Below are 21,616 nucleotides of genomic sequence, written 5' to 3'. Positions count from 1 at the left end.
CGTATATACCACTTGCAGGAACCAAGTTTACAGCCCATTAAGAAAAAACAGACACTTTGAGTAGAACATAATCAACGCTTTACCATGAATAAACTTCCCAGATTTATGAAACCATGCTTTCGGTCAACCACCATTTTCGTAAGAGTTTTATATTCTTAAACTTGATCCAGCAACCTTTGAACTTGTCCGATCAGACTTGATCCAATTCAAACGGATTTAAACTGATATGAATTATTTTGAAAATTATCTGATCCCTTAACCAGCGACCAAAGATTGATTGATTTTTTATTAGTGAATAGTGAGATGTGATCAGATGCTGATAAAATAAAATAAAAACGTATACTCCGTATGAATTTAGAATAGTACAATCAGACTAGTCCAATCTTTTTCTTTTTTTTTCTTTGAAGTAACTAGTCCAATCTGTGCCTATGTACGTCTGCAAGATGCTAAAGGAAGCCCCAACACAGCTGATAATTCTGGTTTCTGGCGTAAACTGTGGCATTTAAAAATCCCATCCAAGATTAAGAACTTTCTCTGGCGAGCAGCAACCAGTTGTTTGCCTACTAAGGACACTCTTCGAGTGAAAAAAGTGAGTATTCATGCATTGTGCCCCATCTGCAACGAGGAAAATGAAACTATATTGCATGCTCTTCTTTCTTGCTCTTTTGCAAACAACTGTCACCAGCTCCTCATGACATCTATGATTCAAGGTCATTTTAATACTTTTGCAGAATGGCTACAACATCTGTTTGAACAGCGGCAGCAAAAGGAGATTATGTTGGCTACTGTGGAAAAATCGGAATCAAGTGATATGGAAGCAGCGAAGTACCAGCCCTTCAGAACTAGTGAACTCGGCAACCTCTACTCTTAACCAATGGAAATCTGTTCAAGATAAAAACTATGATTGTTTTCTGAGTTTTATGACTCCAGAAGATGGTCAGGAACAGTGGCGCCCACCTCCGCAAAATAGTGTTAAGATTAACACCGACGCAGCTCTCTTTGAAGGTCCAAATCGCTTCAGCTTTGCTTTTGTCATCCGGAATAACAATGGTAATCTCATTGAAGCTGTCTCCAAGTGTTCATATGGTCGAGTGACACCAGAGTTTGCAGAAGCTTTGGGAATTAGTGAGGCTCTCAGTTGGATCAAGAATAAGAGCTGGAGTAATGTAGTCCTGGAGACAGATTGTTTACAGGTTGTGCAACTAATTCGGAGCTCCTTTTCTAGTTTTTCATACCTAGGCAAGGTGATCGAGAAGTGCAGAACCATTCTATCTGAGTTGAGAGGTCAAAACATAGTGTTAAAGTTTGTAAGACGATCCGCGAACAGAGTAGCTCACTATTTAGCGAGATATAGCTGTTTAATAGCTGATCGTAGATGGGTGGTTGAGGATATACACCCTGATTTCAATTCTGTTCTTTGTAAAGATTTGCTTCATTAATAAAATCTTTACATCCGTGGCAAAAAAAAAAACTAGTCCAATCTTATGTAAAAAAAAAAAAGAAAAAAAAAAGAAGGAAGACTTACTAATCCAATCTCGATCGGATTCATTCACAAGCATGTCACCAACGCGAGTACTCGCTCCGTTTTTGTTTTATAAGTTCTCTTTTTAGGTGCTTTGACTTGACCGCATGATAAAAATTACTGTATTAATTTTTAAAAAAAAAAGAATTCTATTAAAATTTGTAGTCGAAATATATATATATATATATATATATATATATATTGAAAAAAAAATTAAAAATAATAAATTTTATTATGCAAAACATCTAAATATGCGTGTCAAAACTCAAGATATTTGTAAAACAAAATATTAAAATAGACCGAATATTATAACATAAAAGTGTCTTTTTAACTTGTATCCACAAACATATAACAACTAATTTTTATTAATGTAACATACTTTATTGAAGGAGATTTTTTGAACGGAATTCCGCTATCATTATTAGTGAGAATAAAAATCCGCCACAAACAAAACCGATCGTTATTATGTGCCCGTCACCGAAAATTCAAACATAAAAACACCAAGTGATGAAGATTGTTTAGCCTTTCACCTCATTTCCTATCAAGCTTCCAATTAATCTTGTTCTCAAGAATTGAAGCTAGTAAATACACTTCCACCTGCAACAAGACGGTTCCTCCTTCCTTTGGTAGTTGATTGTCACCAAACAACTTAGCAAATGCAATTCCATTTGTCTCAAGATAGACAAGTACTCAAAAAGAGAACACTGGCTCATCTCTAAACAAAACCAAAACTAAAATCTGGAAAACAGAAGTGCCACCATCTCCAGGCAGTCACATTCCTTGTCGAGCAAAGAAGGAATCCTCTCACCGGCCTGGCATACAGTTAACTAGTGAGAGTGAGTAAAAAACGTGCTTCGCTTGCTGTAAAACAAGAAAGCGAGTTCTAAACTGCAGGTTAACCAGTAAAACAGGCTCACGCTATCAAGCTTGCACAAAAAGATTACACAAGGAGAAGCTTATTGATTTTTCTCGCAAGAGGATGCCAAAGTAATATGCTTAACTCATATTCTCGCCAAATATAAATAATCTCTGCTTGGGTGAATCAAGTACAAAGAACATGGTCAAAAATGTATACATATAGGGGTTCTGGTTACAAACTTTTAGGTTTCAACATATGAATAACCTGGATTCACCAGAAACTCTGAACCTGAAATTTTGTTTATAACAAATAAAACAGTACATGAAACATCAAATCATAAATACAATTACTACATGAAACACTACATCAACATACAAATACAATTACTAGAGACAAAACCCTGAGCAACAAAGGACTTCTTGTATATCAGAAGATCACATAAAGTTCCTGCTGTCGAGATAATACAGTTATGTACATTAAATGTCAAAGATACGACAGAAATCCTTAGTCAGTCAAACTGACCCAAACATAGTAGAATTAGTAATATGTTCAGAGTATTGAACAGATGACCCAAACATAGTAGAATTAGTAATATGTTCAGAGTATTGAACAGATGACATCATTTGAGATGCCAAAGTGAGTGTCGAATACAATTACAGAATCTTGTTTTCCTTCATTATATCTCTACACGCCTACAGGACTGAGAATAGACAGTAGACGGAGCCATAGGGTATCTGATAATGAACTATAGCTGTAATTTTCAGTATGTAAGAACTAAGAACACTAAAATTCTAGTTTTGCATGTTTCTAAAATCAGAATCATTAAGTTACTGATGCCTAAACACTTCAGTGATAAAACAGATACACTTTTCAAAACAAGCATATGAGAAAGCTCAAAGGTCTACAACTGGACCCCTCTTAGTCTAATGCAAATATCCAACGACAAGAGTTGTGGTTCATATCTTGCATGTATCTGAAATCTTCATGTAGTTTGTCAAATGAAAGCAAGCTGATAGACCATAAGTTACTGATGCCTGAGCACTTCAGTAATAAAACATATACATTTTCAGAACAAGCATATAAGAAAGGTCTGCCGAATGCAATAACTAGAGTATACAATTCATACAATTTTATAGAAAGTAGCAGTATAGTCTTGATTAACCATTGCCCAGTCATCTCCAGGCATATACACCGTATGTGCAAAAATTATAAGAGCAACAGCTTTATCCAGTGATCCCTTTGTCTGCTTAAAAGAGTAATTACCAGATTTGGGCACCAAAATCTTAACTAAAAGCTGGCCTTAACTCTTAAGCCAAAAGGCACCAAGTTGAAGCATGCATTGGTAATTTGGCCCTAGTTCCAAGCACCAAAGTGTAGGCAAGTCTGAGCCAAAGGTTGTTAAACTAATAATAATACCTAAAAATATTTTACTTGTAACATTCTCTGAAACCTACTTGCCAAAAAATATCTAGTTTCAAAAATTAAAAAGCAACGGAGGACATTACATATATTTGCATCTACTACAGTCATAAAAATTAAAAGCAAATCCAGGATGATCAAGAAAATAGCCAAGATGAAAATAAGATTTTTCTCATAACACAAACAAACCTGATCCTTCAATTCTCTGATTGATAATCATCACATCCCACATTTTGATAGAATTCTTAAAGCATTCAGAAACAGCACAAAACTAATCCTTCAGAGTACGGGTGTCAAGGAAACTTGTCAAGAGAACTTGTAGTGTGTCTAAGCAATAGCCGATTTTACATGGTGATAACTGTATACAAAAATCCCATAAAATGAATATTACTTTTATAAGACAATTACATAAAATTTGTGGCATAAACTATTGGCTAAATAATATTAGATTGGCATAAGACAGACAGAATCACCTCGCCTTAAGTATATATTAAAGACTTACAAAGTGTAAAGATTTGGCTTTCCTGTAGACCTCAGAGTTTCCTTCAATACATCACGTTTGTATTTATGTACTAACCTTTGATTATTTTTTTTCCACAACCACCTACACCTCAAACTCTTTCTCTACACATCCACACTCTAAAAGCCTACAGTCGATTAATTACCCTTACACTTAAACCAGCCTAAGCTGAAATAAACAACTAGACAAAGCTAGTCGCAGTATATTTAACACAAACACCAGAATTAGGACACATAGTGAGCAACAGAATACAAACTGGAAATGATCAATATGTAGCATTTTGTTGAAGAGAAACGAATAAGGAAATGAAAATTTAAATTTTGAGTAAAAAGAATGATATATGAAAAGAATATAACAAAAAATTATAAACAAAATAGAAATCCAGAAAGTGCAAATATTCTGTGATGAAATTTGTAAGAACTATAAGTAGGAAGAAGAGCAGAGTGTTTCATTTCGAATACGTAGGTTTCAGCTCTAGGGGGGTTAAATGATTTGAAATGGAATGGAGAAAGGAACGAATTTAACATTTACCCATAGAATAGTAGCATACAAATTTTGTTACATTACCTTAATTTCATTCACCCCAATCATTCAAAGTGTTAGTATTGTAGATTACATCAATATATTGAAGAAATAAGACTCGCAAGATATCAACCTCACGGGGTAAACATATTATTGCATTTATAACAAACAATCATATCCAGAAAGGGAAAAAAAATCAAATTACAAACACACTAGTATACTTGAAAATAGCCAGTTAGGGAGTAGTTAAAAAACACAACTATTTCTAAAACTAGCCTATTAGGGAGTTGAGGAAGATAGTACACAAAGTGCTTCACATAGTTGATAGTTGTACGCGACGCTTAGGGGAAAGGCAATTAATTATGAGGAGGCACCCAGCATTCTAGCCCGCCTTGATTTTAGTTGGATAGGTGACACCTTGTAGATCCTATGTGTCTGGGCATTGCCTAGATGTTCTCTATAACAAGTCTTATGCAACAAAAAAGTTTATTTTGAAGTAGGAGTATAATACATCAAGACCACTCACAAAACAAAGTCTCTTGTCAGATTCTTAGTTTGATACTATCGCCTCTTGTCAGATTCAATTGATGAGGAAAAAAGTTTAAGCCTTCGAAATTCTTGTCAACTAATTTACTCTCTTCTCAATTTCTCTCTCATAACTAAATTTCCAAAGTCTACTTCTCTTCCCAAAGTTTTCTCTTTTCTTCCAAAATCTGAACAAACTGTGGCTCTGCTTTATGCCTTTATTGTTAAATCCCCTATGGCAGTATATAGTCTTATTCTTGTGTTTTGGTGATAATTATGTGTAATGGCTGAATGTGGAATTAGAAACAACGCGAGGTTCACCAAATTTCCAAATCCAAAATTAAACGTGACTAAAATATTTGCACCAAGCCATCGCCAATTTTGCCTTGGTGTGTGCCCGACCCCCTAGGCATCCAAGCAATTTGTTGGTGCCTTAGCTCTCCTCTAAGCTTTGACAAGCATAATGCTTCAAGAACAGACTAAGGCTTTCTGTTGTTGATAATATCGTTAATTTGCTTTGCGTGAGAGGATACTTAAATTTTAAATTTAACCTATATGACTGAGCAATCAACTTGGGGTTCCTTAAAGGATCCTTGAATCTTCGTTGTGTAAGAATGAATAAGTAGACTAGACACCCAGAGCCCTTTGGCTCAGAATGTCTAGTCAACACGGCTATAAATTTTCTCAAACAAATCTTTTACATCTGACACCTCTGATTCCTCATATTACTACTAATGCATAGGGTCAAACAAAAGTTTAACTCCAAGAGAACACTTAAATATTTAAGAAACAGGGCAAATGTGACAAGGTAAGATGGTCCACCATATACTGTAGAGAAACCTTATATGCTCAAAAACATATCTTTACATACTCAGAGCGCAATTTCCTATTAAGTAATTTTGCCAAAAACTACATACCAAAAAAATCATAAACAAGGCACGACAGTTGACAAGTATCGATGCAAATCATATACTCTAAGAGCGTAGATACATGAGCTGCTACGTGTAATTAATAAACTTTCTCAAGCTAATTAGAAATAAAGATAGCCATAGGTGAGCCCAAATGGAAGGAAAATACAAAAACAGGAGAGAACAGAATTGCAATGACAGAATCGCAGCATGCATTGAGTTAATTTTTGGTCCCAAAGCAGTAATTATCCCCAAACAACAGCGTAAATGTACATAATCAACAAGAGAACCGCATTTAAAGCCGTTAGCAGGCAAAAACAAGAAATTGTACCTACTTATTCACCACTGTCACTAACTCCTATCTAGAAGAAATGTGGACAGATTGCTACAACTTAGCGCACCCTTGAGTGGAATCAGAACTTGATCAAACTGACCGAACTCTTGGACAGTAAATCACTAATAAAAGCTACACACATGTTATTCATACTTGAATTTGGTTACCATTTTCTTTCAAAGGTGAGACAGGAAGCACACCTTCATCCTCCACCAGCCCATTATTATCCACCAATATCCTAACTTCCTTCTCGCAATTCATCCCCAGCTGACCATCAAAGCTACCACTTTGTTTTATGTTCAACGCATCACAAAAGAAATCCGTCAAAACCTTCTCATAACACGGCATCTTAGCATAACCAGGAAAATAATTAATATCAATAACAAGGTACCTATTCCCAATCCTAGTATCCCTAATAACATCAAAGTTAAACAACTGCAACTTCATCACCCTCCTCAACCCACAAGCAATCTCCGAAATCAAACTCTGTGGAGGCATTTCCGCATCCTCCAAATTCATCGTCTTATAATACGTATTATCACTCCTCTCACTCTGAGTCAAATTCGACACCTGAGAAAACGACAACGACCCCTGCAAACTCCTCAATTTGTCCTCACTAACATCCGGCAACGACTTCCTCTTCACAATCTTCACATACTTCCCCACCACATAAACCTTAAAAATCACCCCTCCATGATTCACAAACTGCTGCAACACAATCGGTGGCCTCAACTTCTTCAACCCCTCCGTATTATAAACCAACGACATCTTATGCGATTTCGCACTCCCATCCGCCACCAAAGGCTTCGCAATTACCGGAAACATTATCTCCTCTCCCCACAAAGAAGGATCCAAAAGCCTCTCCAACTCATATATCAAAACCTGCTTAGGTATCCCAAAAGAATCCTCCTTATTCACATTGTGCACACTCTCGGCTCCACAAAGCTCAGAAACCACCTCGAGCATCGAAATCCTGTTATGCAAGCGTTGAATTGCATCAGGAGAGTCAAGAATCAAGACGTTAGGGTATTTCACAGCATAATCATTCAATTGTTTCTTCCAATCCTCACCGTAGAGCTTGTGGAGAACGCAATCAAACGGGCCTTGATCAATTAGAGGCGTGTTGGTGTCGATTTTGATCAGATCGATTCCTCTCTCTCTCGTCAGACTCAGTAGCGAAGCTTGTATGAAGCTGTTCTCTTTCTTCTTGGCCAGCGCGTATCCTACTCCGTACCTCTTCTCTAGCTCCGCCATTACGTGTGTTTGTGTGTGTGATTAGTTAGGGTTTGAGTGTGGTTTAATGTGTGTGAGAATGGATGACATAGGGAACAACGAGGAGGTGTAGATAGATAGATACAGGGAGAGTGTGTGTATAGGTGAGATAAATGTAGCAGTGAATCAGAGAGATATGAGAGAAATATATATAGGGAAAGAGACGAGAGAGAGAGAGAGATGAGGGAGAGAGAGATGTGTGTATAGGTGAGATAAATGTAGCAGTGAATCAGAGACAGGAAAGAGAGAGATATATAGGGAGAGAGACGAGAGAGAGAGAGAGAGGTGGGAGAGAGACGAGAGAGGGAGAGAGAGATGGGAGAGAGTTGGGTTAGGGAGAGATGCTAAAGTGACAAGGGGGTGGGAATACACGTGGCATATTCTGAGGCAAATGTGCGATTCTTAAACGGAAGTGGAGTGTGGAAGTAGGAGTACTTTCGATTGTGGTTTGTGTAATGAACGATTGAGATTTCAAACAGTGACTGACGGATGGTTATGTCAACTGTGATTAACTCATTAATGATGACGTGAGGTTTTCAAGTTGGTCGGAAAATATACACATGACAATCACATTCGAATGAAATACTACTTCCATCCCAAATTAGATGGACCCGTTGACTTTGGGCACGTAACTTTAGGTGTATTTACCGTCTAATTCCGAAATTTATTTTTTTATTTTTTTCTTTTATAAATGAAAATTTCATATTTTAATTTGTATTTGTAAAAATAAAATTTTAAAAATAAGTCGCGGTCAATGAACCTTAAATTGTATGCACAAAGTCAACGGGGTTATCTAATTTGGGATAGAGGGAGTACCTTTCATCGCAAAAAAACAATTTTACTTCAAATTTGACTTGGTCAAATTAATCAAATATAATCAATAGTTATACACATTATATGATTAATAAAATTATAAAAAATTATATCATTAAAAAATATTTGACATAATTTAATATATATTTTTTATTTTTTAAAAAATATAAAAATAAATTTTAATTTACAGAATCTGGTCAATTTAATTATTTAAATGTTAAATAAGACTATTAGTTTAAAATGGATGGGGTATATTTTTGTATTTATTGAATTTTCCGAATAAACAAAGCGAGTAAGAGATAAAATAATTAGCAAATCGTTGCAATAACTATTTGTTAGAGCATTTTTCCAGAAATTTATTTTATTATATAAACAGTTATTATAATCAATCACGTCAAAAATAACATTTATATGTTCGTTTAATAATTTTTACATTATTTAATTTATTTTAATAACCATTATTAAAGATGTTCTTAGGAAAAAAAATTGATGTGAATAACTTTGCAATCACTCCGTGTTACGGCATCTCCAACAGCGTTGATTATAATCGTTGGCTAAATTGAACCTTGCATTACGTAATATTTGTTAAACCTGTAAGATATTGTACTTCAAAGGTATTACCTGTATTCGTTGGCTATAATTAAAAAATAGAATATTGTTAATATTTTAGTTTGTTAAAATAGAATATATCAGTTTAATATGATAATATATGATGTGCCATTATCTATAGATTTCTTACCGACGGTTCGACAAATTTAGTCATCCATAAGAGGTTCGCTAAAATTATAGATAACACGTTCACGTGGTTGGAGTATGATTTTTTAAACAAGTTAGATAAATTTTTTATATTTAGAATGTTAACTCATTTTTTAGCAGCGATGCTCTTACTTGGGGGTTTCATGAAGAGTTGAATAGCTAAGTAGACCGATTAAAAATTTGTTTAGCATCAATTTGAAATGTCTGACAATATTTATTATCAAGTGCAGGGATAATCTTATCCTCGATGCAAGTTGTCTTGTACCTTTATACTCTCGAATAAAGTTTAAAAATTCAGATTACATATCCGGTTTCTAGGTTTCCAAGTGGCTCAGGGGTCGTTTACTCCTATAATTTTGTTAGCACATGATTATGTAGTAATCATAATCTTTCTTTTCACTAATTAGTGACTAGTGATCATAATCTTTGACTGTGATAGGCTGATAGCTTACGTGGTATTGCAGCAAAGTACATAATTAGAATCAAACGAAGTATATTCGTTAATGGCATATCTTAGTCATATCCTTAATTAGGATTAAGACACCATTATGGCATAATGTTCATAATCTAATCCTCCTATCACAAAACTAATTATATCTTATCTTAATATATTTTGAGTAAATGACGAAGAGGTAGCTGGAAATTTTAAAAATTTGTAAAAAATTGGCTAAACTTTAAAAATAGTAAAACAATGACTAAAGTTTACTTCCGACTTTTAATAAGACTAGCCTTTAACCCGTGCGAAGCACGGGCGGGTAGATAGTTTGTGATTTATTATTTATAATTTATATTTTAATATCATTTTATTAGTATTTTAGTATTAATGAATTGAATTTTAATTAAATTATATTAACAAATTAATTATATTTTCTCACAAAAATTCAGCTTTTATAATTTATTATCAATTTATATATATTTTGTTGTTATTAATATGTAGATACTATATTTATTGTGTTATGGATTAGAGTTAAAAAGAGTTATACGAAGGATCTTGTTTTAAAAAAAAAATATTCAAAATTGTATATTTATAACTTTATTTTTAATGTCATTATAATTTTTTTATGAAATATTATATGATGATGTACTGTGATGAGTGTTTTTAGTATATGAAACTGTTTAACAGTGTAAAAGTAATAGAGCTGCACATGTTATAGAATTCTAGTTCCAGAGGTAGTAGCAAAACAAAAAAACATAACTAAGACATGACCATACCAAAAATTTGTACGACTACAAATTATACCCATGTTGACTTATTATAGTATAGTATAGATAGTATAGATGGCGCTCGTCAACCGCCGTTAATATAACTCCCTTATATGAATCTCCATCATTGGAGATTTCCTTTATAATTACTGGCCTGCTGTAACAAAGATAAGAACGCATGTCCATATTCAAATATTGTTGATGGTCATTACTAAAGACTGGAATGGTATTGGGGATGTTCACAAATTAACATAGGATTGGAGTCCTACACTGCCACTCAAAGGCTCCTTGTTCATCAAAGTATATTAACAATTTTTTCAATAAACAATAGTACCACTACAGTTTGGCAAGCTAAATTTAAATGCAATCAATAATATCCTTAACTTCTGAAAAGAAAAAGAAAAAACAAACTTCGTATAGTAAAGGGCTGCCCCTCCACATTGCAAATTGAAAAATGAAATCACCCACAGTAAATACCACACCCCAAGAATTGACATATTTATATATATAAACGAAATAACAAAAGGCGGTCCTTGAAAACATCAGCACTTGCTAATTACAATCAATCTTCAACTTTATGCAGAATGTAGAATTTCCATCACCCACCACTTGGAAAAATGAAACACAGCACCAGCAAAGAATTATCTTCATTTTAAGCCCAGCCCTTCTTAATCACTTCTGAAGTTTCTAGTCATCTTTAGGCATAAGATAAAAACTCTTAATCAGGCTGCAAGTAGTATGATGACAATGAGAAGCACGATCGCAAAAATCACCAAGAGCAAGCATGTCTGCGTTGATTATGACAAATACAATTGAGTTAATACCTTCAATGATTATTAAAAGAGAAACATTATTTAAGGGTTAAGTTGCAAATGGCTAAAGACTGGCCTTCAACCACTTCGCATGGAATCAATATATAAAACCAGAAGAACTGAGTATGAAGAGTGTAAGGTGTATGTAAACTGGCAACAAGATTCCTCGATAGAGGCAGCATGGGAACTAGATCATAATGGAATAACATCCAATTTCCAACTCAATATTAACACCTTCAGAAGCTAAAATTGATAATACTTTAGACAGTCCTGTATGTTAGGCATCTAGCAAATATGTGCAAATTGAACATAGTACAAGTTTACCAGAGATGAGTTTGATTTCTGGGTCTTTGCTGCTTTGACAAGCTGGGATTTTCCCTGAGCAGTGGCTGCGTGTGCATTCTCAACATGGGATCCAATATCATCTAAAAAAAAATAATAACATTTAATATTGTAATTTTAGGAAAAAAGGAAGACAACAAATCATCCAATTATCTATATCACGCCTAAAGAATGAAAGTCTCACCAATCATTACTCCTTGCTCATGGACCAGAACAGCTAAATCTTTAAAGATCTCATTTACTTCTCCAATCTGATTCTGGATTTCTTGGATTCCCTGATCTCTTTCGTCGATTATAGCCTCATTGAATGAGATCTCATTGTCCAACAGCAGAACTTCCTGTCTGTAGAGAGAAAAATCATAAATAAAGGACGTATAGCCAACACACATACTTGCCCTGGTCAACATATGAGGTATGTTGAAGCTCAATTTGTTCTACTCGACTCAACAGTGCATTCAACCTAAACTACTGGGAGTAGAATAAGATTGATTCCCTTGTGCATAGATATATGATGACACTGTTTTTACATTTTATTAGATAACAAACAACACTTTCTTAACATTAACAAAAATGCAATGTACAAAATTCAAAAAGGAAAAAAAAAATAACACAAGCATGGATAAGCCTAAATTTAAAGAAGACTATTACTATTGATTTATAAATGGTCAATCCAACAAGTAAACAATTTCAAGCTTACTAGCCCATTTATTCTGTAAAGGACAAAATACCATCATAACCAAAGCACATTCAACAAAAGAGCAAATAAAAACAAAAGCGCGCACAAAAGTTACCTTCTGGATTCAACAAGCAGCGCACGTTGTTCTGGATGCTTATCTGAACGTTCATCAATCTCACTTTCTTGGTAGCTGATCAAAGAAGATTGTCAAACTCATATCTCAATTGATTCTATTTATAAATTGAGAGTGAAGTTCCTAAACATACTAGTATTCTGATTTCTGCCTATATAAAAAATAGGAACTTCAATCTTGTCACGCACGCAATAATAGGTTGTTAGCTTATTGTCACCTTGATGGAGGAACTGCTTGTTGAACAAAAGGACTATATGCAGTCTCCCTCTCTGCGGCAAGCCGCTGTGCCTTCTGAAACTCTTTCAAAACTGCTTGAAAATCTTTGGCAAGCTTAGCATCAGTAATCTTTTTACTGGCCTGCAGATAGAATAGAGCCAGTGAAGGAGTGAAGGTCATAAAACAATCCATGGTATTTTTCCACAGGAAATAAAAGAAAAGGGAATGTAAATTTGAACACTACTCACTGTTCTACAAGTGGGTACAACATCCTCAGACCTTAATGTTGTGTTTGGTTGGGGTGAATGATTTCGGAAGGAATGAAATGAAAAATGAACTATGTTATTAGCAATTGTTAAGAAATTTCATTCCTTCCTCCATTCCATTCCTTCCATCATGTGCTAGAGATCACACCTTCAATTTGAGATGGAATGCTCCATTCTCTACTACCTCCAATTTCTTCGCAAACTCTCATCATAGCAGTTTTGCACTCACTTAATTTTTATTTCAAAACTTCTATCTCTATTAGTCTCAAGTATTTTACTCATTCCATTCCATTCCCCAACAAAGGTAGGATAAAGTATATGTTTGATGTTTGGGAAGAAGTACTTTACGATTAAGAAAACTGAAGAAATTTCTAAAAGTGGTTATATTGTGAGAAGTGTAACCCAGAAAGACGACTTACACTGACTTCTGCATGATGATCAGTTTCACTAGCTTGCTTAAGTTTGGCTGAAGTATCCTTTACCAACTGCCCAATATGTAGTCGCGTCTTGTGCCTGACAAAGTAGCAAAGCAAAATAAGTGTAATAAGAATCTTATAACTGCATTTGCTGCAATAGAAAAAAGCCTAATTATACATTATGAGGAACCAACAGTAAGCTGCCAACTATATAAGCAAACACCTAATTGTGACCATAGAATCCAGTTTCTTGGACATATATGGTAGATTTGTAGCCAAAAATTATGACCATAATCAAATCAGTTTACCATTTACATGAAATTGTTAAATTCACCACTGGCCTAATTACACAAAGGGGAAAAAAAAAACTCTACAAAACAATGCAAACAATTAAAAAATGGCTAAACCATGATCATAACCCCCCCCCCCCTCCCCGTCTCTCCCATATATACAACTTGAATCACTAAAGCAGAAGCTTTTCACTATACTATTCACCTGCATATGCAATACAAAATCACCTATATCAACCACAATTTCCAAAAACAAAAATAGAAGGAGATACATATACACACACATTCATTTCATAAAAAACTTAATCTTGAATCAAGAGGATCAACGCAATCCACGACAAGAACCAAACAGAATCACAAACCGATAATATCAAATCCAATTTCCACTACAATCAAATGCATATGTAATTTACAAAATTTTACCAAAACCAAACGCAGCCCGCAATCAAATTCATAATCAACCACAACCAAATTAACTGACAAACCAGTCAAACACATCCAATTCTCATCGAAAAAATCACAAATAAAATTAACAATAATCGAGGAAAAATCTAAAACTCACAGCTTCTCGCGGAGCTCAGGGGTATCTTTAGGAGTGCCAAGAGTATTAACGAGTCTATGAAAAGTAGAAACAGCTGTATTAATCTGAAAAATACCCGAAGCAACTGCTTGGGTCGGGTCTTGTTTGCCGTTTGCAATTCCGCCCCTTCGGATCCCCGCCGATCGACCCTTTTCAAGATCTTGGAAACTCATTGTTGATTCTCACACCCCTTGATTCAAAAATTGATCAATTGTGTGTGTGAAGAAACCCTAGAAAAAATCGCGGGGAGGATTGGGGGAAATTGAGAGAGGAGGAATTATTAGTAACAGCAAAGCGACATATGATTCGGTATAAAGCGGCTTTTTTGTATTGTTTTTTCCCACCTTGTTGATTTATTATTTACAACACATTGTGGACCAATCCAATCATTTGTTTATACAAGGCGGTCGATTTACTTAAAAAATAATTTAATTTATAAAATTTTCACACCATTAATATATAACAAAAATATATATATACACCCTCCGGATAACTTAAATTAAATGGCAGGAGAAGCGTGTGGGTTACTGGGCGGTCACACGATTTGTTCAATAGTACTTCATATTGATACGAATTTTTAATAGATAATCACTATTTTAGAGAGTTGTTTTTCGAAATTAGGTAAAGTGTGTTCTCAGAAAATAACCTTTGTTGTGTTAATGATAATAGAATATTATGATAGTAAATTATTTTCTAAAATTAGTTGAAGTGAGTATTCCCGAACTAGTTAGTTGATGCATTGGAATAAAAATATAGTCTATGTAATAATTTTTTGACGACATGTATAACAATGAATGAAATCATATCCGATAAAAAGTGTTAAATAAATGATGATCAGAATTAAATATTATTTGATGGTACATGAATTTTTAAAATATTTAATTATTAAATTGTTTGTACAAGAAGATTTCTTCTGATTTCTTAATATATTAAAGAAAAATTATAATTTAAGTTCATTTAAAATTAATTTATAGTTAACTCAAACATATATTAGTGTTTAGCAAATACTAAAAGTTACAACTTTTTATTTTTGAAATCTAAAGTTAACTAGATTTATATAATTCCTTGTGACATTACATTACATTGCAGTGAGGATAGATTACATGTGGCAAATGTAATCATAAATCAAACAACATGCGACGTACGCCAGTCGCCATGCATGAATACGATGTTCATGTCACTTTCACCATGACTTGCCGTTTCAGCAACAGGCCACCGCGTCCCTCAGGAGTACTCTTCGATGGCTCTGGAGATGAATAGTTTTCGTGACTTCTTTAGATGCAACTGGGAGTTCTGGCCAGAAAGAGACTTCTTCTTTATGTCGTTGTGCTTGTTGGAGTTCTTGTATTGATAGGCTTCTATTCTTTCAACAATGCTCGGAATTGTTATAATATATAGATGGAGAAGTAGGTCAAGGAGGAGTCAAGTTTTAGTGCTTGTAAGTACTTTGGGATCTGATGGTTTTTATTTAGTGCTTATTGGCACTTTTCTTTGTAAATTTGATTGTTCCTTTTCTTGCAGATATTTTTATTAATGATATAGACCTCATAATTGTTATGAAGGAGGTAGTTTATGGTGTATAAACTCAGAGTAAGATGTACGCAGAGCACACCTCTGCTCTGAAAGAGTATGGAGACTGTTTTCATGAGAACCTCCATCTTAGTGCATCACAAATACAGTGAGTGATATATACTAGCAACGTATATGCAGCTGATCAATCAATATAAAACTACACCAAGTGAAATAGAACCAAAACGTGCCTGATGACTGCATATACAAGAACCGTGCTCCTTTCCCGTCTTTATGGAAAATAGCAAGTGTATGCTCTAAATTAGCGAGTCATCTTTGAATAACACAAATTAGTAAAAACAGAGGATGATTTATGTCAACTTATGAAAAACCTTCATGAGCTTCAATCTGCTTTTAGTATATTCAGTCAAGCAAAAAGATTGGAAATTGCTGCTCAGATCGTGAAATTGCTCATAATGGTTTATACCAATATGTTCAAAAATTACAGTATGTTTAAAATAAAATGGAAAGCCTATTTCTTTGTAAGTTGGAACCCTGTATAGATAGAGTGTTTTCCATAAAAAATTCTTAGCCATCTTTCAGTTTCCATGTGTACTAGAACTTAGAAGGAATGATTTTAAGAGTAAAGCCTTCGTTACCAGAAATGAAAGTTAATATAAACCATATGAAGTACACGCAACTCAAATTTTAGATGTTGGTGAATAATCTCAAATATTCGATGTTGATGAATAATCAAGGCATTGTGAACTGCAATTGTGAAGTGTAGCCTATGTTTGATGATCCTTACTGAAAGCACACTTTCCATTCTTCCCGCTGGCATGTTCTCATTTTTGCCAATATGAAGTTAAAGATATTGAAGAAAATTTTCTCTTTCAATGTTTTAGAGTACAATTGTACCAAATTTGCACTCCCAGCAAATCTTTTCAAGCTAAACCAACATTGGTTAATGCAGCTACCAGTTTCATTCTTGCAGAGTACAGCTGCCAGCTGGTTCATTGTAACAAACAGCCTGAAGGCCTTTGCAAATCCTTCAAGCTTGGTCCTCTTTTCCAAATACCCGGAGTCTAATAATTGATAACCTAGCCAAGTTGTGCCAAAAACTCTGGTCGACAACTAGCCTGTGCTAGAATTAGAGATGTCTATTACTGTTTCAGCTGTGTTTCACGTTTGTTTTCAACAAGATACAGAGGCAGAAGAATGAGTGCATAGCATTTTGACCCCTGATGTAAAGACGCATCGGTTGAAGTGTTGAACTGTTCAACTTGAACATAGACTTCAAGGAGTAAAACTAACCAAGTATCAACTACATGTTCTCGCACTTAACCCTCTGTTTGAACGCTATGGAATTTGTTTGGGGTTATCACAGAGTTGAACATGAGTTCTTTGTATTGCATAGAAAGCTTACAGGGTGACAGGTTTGCGGTTTGCTGGTGAAATGTTGAGCTCTGACCTGCAAATGCCATGTTAGTGGAAGTGGTAGAAAGAACTCATATCCGATCACTCGACCTGCATTGTTTAACTCGAGGTTTTTCAGAATTTTTAAACAACTGAAAGTTCAATAAGCAAACAAGACACTGTGTATTAGCATTTCAAAATTGAGATGCATGTAACTCATGCCTTTAGTTGAAAATAAATTTAATTCATTCAATATCAGAACAAGTGATGATACTATACCAGGTAATCTTGTGTATCCCAAATTCGGTTGCAGATTTTTTTCTCAAATGACATGGTAGACAATTGACTTATTTTAATTAGATGGTTTATATACATAACAAAGTCCTGTTATTATTAGTGTGAGTAGAACCAAGTCCAACCATATATTATCAGCTAGATTTGAAAGTAAAAATTGAAAACACTTTTTGTATACATAACATTTTCACATATCAAATGCTAGTGACTGTTACGCAGTTTCCCTCATTTGCATCCTGTTTTTTGACACTTTATTGTTTGTCCTTACAAAACTGATTAGCCAATAAATTTCAAAACAAATGCGCAAAGAATTTTATTTATTTTTGAAGTAGAAATGAAAATTATATACGAGCCAAGCATGTTGCACTTGCATCTGAAGATACGTATCCAAATGCGTATTCCATCCGCATTGAATCCCAGTATACAGAAACTTAGTTCTCGATTTTGTTTAATTGAAGATACAAAATAAAATATTTTGATCATATTCGTGGAGCTAATCTAGTTGGCTAATAATTACAAAAGAAACAGGCTGTACTGCATAAAACCATTTTTAAGCTCAATCACGGGACCATGTTGTAAAGGCTCGTATGTGAAAAATGGACCCATGCAAACCCACCACCACCATGTTCAATTCAAGAAGAAGGGACCATAAAGATAATAATGGCATCCAAGAACCCCATGATTTTCTATGTTGATATTGCTTAGAGAATGACATAAAGATGGGCTTTCCGGTAGGGGCATTGTAGATATTAGTTGACAGTTTGGTATATGTGTTATGTAATCTGTGATTCTTGTTTAGATCATCTGAGCCCCACGATAATTAGGCCAGCTTTATTATATCTGTATTTGTATTTTATATACAAAAAATTTTCAGGATTTGATCAATTTAATCACAAAAAAAGTCAAATAAAAAATTGGATTCACCCACATTACGGTTAAGGTCTGAACTCTGAACAACATATCAGATGATTTCATTCAACTTCGAGGTACAACTTTTTCTTTTTATGCTGGAGAAGAAAAATGGGAAAACCCCCACCTAAATGATACACAATCATCACGCGCACCAACAGCGTACCAACTTACTCTATTCCGACAGAAACCTAGCAGAGTTGTTGATGTTTAATCGTACCAAAATTACCTTGCAAGTGAAATTTATTTGTTCATCATTGGACGGACAACAATGCTTGATTCCATATGCTATAACCTACCCTAAAACCCTCCATGTAATAAATGTTACACAAATCGAGAATCGGACCTAATCAGTTGAGCTAACGATTCAGGGATTAATCGGAAATCGGGAATTAATCAGAGTGAAAATCGGATTTTTTTTATATTAACATATTATTTAATATTTAGTTATTAGTATATTAGCTATTTAGTAACTAATATATTTACTATATTCATAAACTCTATAATTATTCATATTTAAAGTAAATATAGTATTTTAATTTTAATAATTTATCATATATACTTCGATTAAGAAATATATATAAGAATTAATCGGATTTCAAAAATCGGATCGGTGGCCGACCTTGCAGAGGATTAATTGGGAATTAATCGATTAAATCGGGAATTTGTAGAACACTCCCAGTAACAAGTAAAATCGAACCAAATACCTTACTTGTGTATCCTTTATCTCCGAGCAGAGAGTTTGTTTTCATAAATAAACTAATTTTATCGATTACATCCTCCAGTTTGGTTCAAAAATATTAAACTCATATTTATTAAAAATATCCGAATAATCCTTCAAAATTTTTTTTACTAATTTACCGATCACATCTCGATTCTACTAAATTCCTTCACATCGGAAAAAAATATAATAAATTTTTACTGATCAATTCTAATTCCAAATTTATATTTCTGAATTCTGATGAGTACAACTGTACAAGCAGCAGTGGTCTGGTGAAAAGGAAAGTTGATAGTACTGTACTTCCTCCGTATCTTTTTTCTTTTCCTATTTGTAATGTCGGTACTGTTCATAACATGAGACAAATTATTAACTTACATCTAATCTATAAAACTAAATATAGTCATGAGTGATCTTGTTAGATTCGTATTCACGAGTATTTTAATACGGTGAAGTTTTTATATTTAATGTTACTACGAAATGAAAGATATTAACGATCAAAAGTGTGTGTTGGCAAACGTGAAAAGTACAAACAGGAAAAGTATTTAGGGACGGAGGGAGTACTACATTAACAAAAATCCACTTGCATTTAGCATCAATACTTTAACAGCTCGTACATGGCAGTAACGGTCCTATAAACAGCTGGATTCCCACTCCCAACGGCACATTTTACCACCAATCTCAAGTCCCAGCCAAAATTAGCACCTAATTTTCTGTCCACATTATTCATTTTTATCACTAATTTCTACTTTAGGTTGTTAAAACGTTTTAGTCGTAAATTATTTATGTACAGTAGGGCGCACACACGTGCTACATTCTGTACGCAACGCAACAAATTTACATGCATTTAGCAACAAAACTTGGCACTTGGCAGAATATAGTTGTCGCACGTGCCAGCTCAAACAATGGAACGTTAATCGCTCATTTCTTAGATGTTATCGATACATACATAGTTATAGTGAGAGAAAATAAATGTAGAGAGAGAAGAGGATTGAACCGGAAATTAAAACATTGACTAAAAATCGGCGAATTTTCGATGAACACGGTGATTATTTTGACTTCGCTTCTTGTGAATCTCTTGTAAATTCCTCATGCTTCCGATTGCTAAAATATCGCTCTTTTTCGTCTCCAATAGGCCCCCGAAATCATCAATCTCCGACGATATTTCGACATCTATACATGAAAAATAAATAAATATTTAGATAGAAAATTATTAATATTAAACGAAAAAAATGTAGAATCTGCATTTTAATTGTTACCTATGGGCTTTGAATTTCTCTTGAATCCGTTGAAGCTAGTCACCTCTGAAAAAGGAGAAAATCTGTTAGTGATGATGATTAAATAAACAAAAAAGTTTGTAAATTAATGAGATATATTTATCGAGATTAAGTTATCGAGATTTTATGATATGTACCTTTTTGAGAAGGATCGTGAGAGGAGAGATAGAGGACTAGGAAGCAAAAGACAATGAGCATAGGAATGATGTGGATGAGCTTCTCCGCCGATTTTTGCGGCTTTTGGGACTTGCGGAGGTCGTCGACGTCGGCGGCGGCGGCGAGGTGAGAGTCGTTTGCAGTGAGGTCAATGTTGTTGGTACTGGGGTGAGAGAGGAGGCCTCCATGAGGAGTGTGGAGCTTTGAGTTTGGTGAGCTTAGGGACTGTCGGTGCATTTTCAGTTAGTGTATGAATGAAATGAAAGAAAAAACAGAGAGAGAGAGACTGAGAGAGAGAGAGAGAGAGAGAGAGAGAGAGATATGGTGAAGAGGAGCGGAGATGAGTTTAATAATACTCTATGTGAACTGTGTTGTGCAAGATTATGGGGCCGTTTGGCCAAGCTTAAAAAAAGTGATTCCATGCTTAAAGTAAAGAAATGGAGTAGAAGTGAGAAGTAAATAAGTTAATGGGGGTGTTTGGTTTTCAGGAGCAGAAGCTGCTTCTAGCTTCTGCTTCTTTTGACCCGTTTGTGTAAATAAGCAGAAGCATTTTTAAGAAGCTGAGAATGCTAACTTCTCTCTCACAGCTTCTGCTTCTTTTCCAAACACTTTATTAACTTTTTTACTTCTCACTTCTAATCCACTTCTTCACTTTAAGCACGGAATCACTTTTTTTAAGCTTGGCCAAACGGCCCCAATAAAGTGTTTGGAAAAAAAGCAGAAGCTGTGAGAGAGAAGCTAGCATTCTCAGCTTCTTAAAAGTGCTTCTACTTCTTTACACAAACGGGTCAAGAAAAGCAGAAGTCAGAAGCAGAATTTGCTTCCGGTTCCCAAACAGCCCCTGTAAGTATCGTTTTCCTAGGGGAGGGCTCTTATTTTTTTTATTTACTGCGGGTGGGGCCCTTTGTTGTTTACACATGTGCTCTAGAGATATTAATACACCTTATTGCATT

The 21,616-nt window shown here is 34.6% G+C and overlaps 3 protein-coding genes across 4 annotated transcripts; all 3 read right to left on the bottom strand.

The window, feature by feature from the left end:
* Window positions 1–6,464: 6,464 nt before the first annotated feature.
* LOC108205361 (inositol-tetrakisphosphate 1-kinase 1) lies at window positions 6,465–8,257 on the bottom strand. Its single transcript, XM_017375335.2, has one exon. The coding sequence runs from the start codon at window positions 7,861–7,863 to the stop codon at window positions 6,757–6,759; it is 1,107 nt and encodes a 368-aa protein (XP_017230824.1). The 5' UTR covers window positions 7,864–8,257; the 3' UTR covers window positions 6,465–6,756.
* Window positions 8,258–10,941: 2,684 nt separating this feature from the next.
* On the bottom strand, window positions 10,942–14,716 carry LOC108205407 (syntaxin-22). 2 transcript variants are annotated; one of them, XM_017375352.2, is made up of 7 exons: window positions 14,367–14,716; window positions 13,518–13,611; window positions 12,834–12,973; window positions 12,599–12,673; window positions 11,992–12,149; window positions 11,790–11,890; window positions 10,942–11,441 (listed from the first exon to the last, which is right to left on the bottom strand). In XM_017375352.2, the coding sequence occupies exons 1-7, from the start codon at window positions 14,555–14,557 to the stop codon at window positions 11,376–11,378; spliced, it is 825 nt and encodes a 274-aa protein (XP_017230841.1). In that variant the 5' UTR covers window positions 14,558–14,716; the 3' UTR covers window positions 10,942–11,375. The 2 variants fall into 2 exon arrangements, with proteins under 2 accessions (XP_017230841.1, XP_063942083.1); XM_064086013.1 differs by having other exon boundaries at window positions 12,834–12,976; window positions 14,367–14,696.
* Window positions 14,717–20,121: 5,405 nt separating this feature from the next.
* Window positions 20,122–20,990, bottom strand: LOC108193817 (uncharacterized). The gene is made up of 3 exons (XM_017360646.2): window positions 20,645–20,990; window positions 20,490–20,534; window positions 20,122–20,403 (listed from the first exon to the last, which is right to left on the bottom strand). Exons 1-3 carry the CDS (start codon window positions 20,898–20,900, stop codon window positions 20,246–20,248), a joined length of 459 nt encoding a protein of 152 aa, XP_017216135.1. The 5' UTR covers window positions 20,901–20,990; the 3' UTR covers window positions 20,122–20,245.
* Between the last annotated feature and the right edge of the window lie 626 nt (window positions 20,991–21,616).

The sequence above is a fragment of the Daucus carota genome, chromosome 1, assembly GCF_001625215.2.
Source record: "Daucus carota subsp. sativus chromosome 1, DH1 v3.0, whole genome shotgun sequence".
NCBI lineage: Eukaryota > Viridiplantae > Streptophyta > Magnoliopsida > Apiales > Apiaceae > Daucus > Daucus carota.
This window is presented reverse-complemented; position numbering and strand designations above follow the sequence as displayed.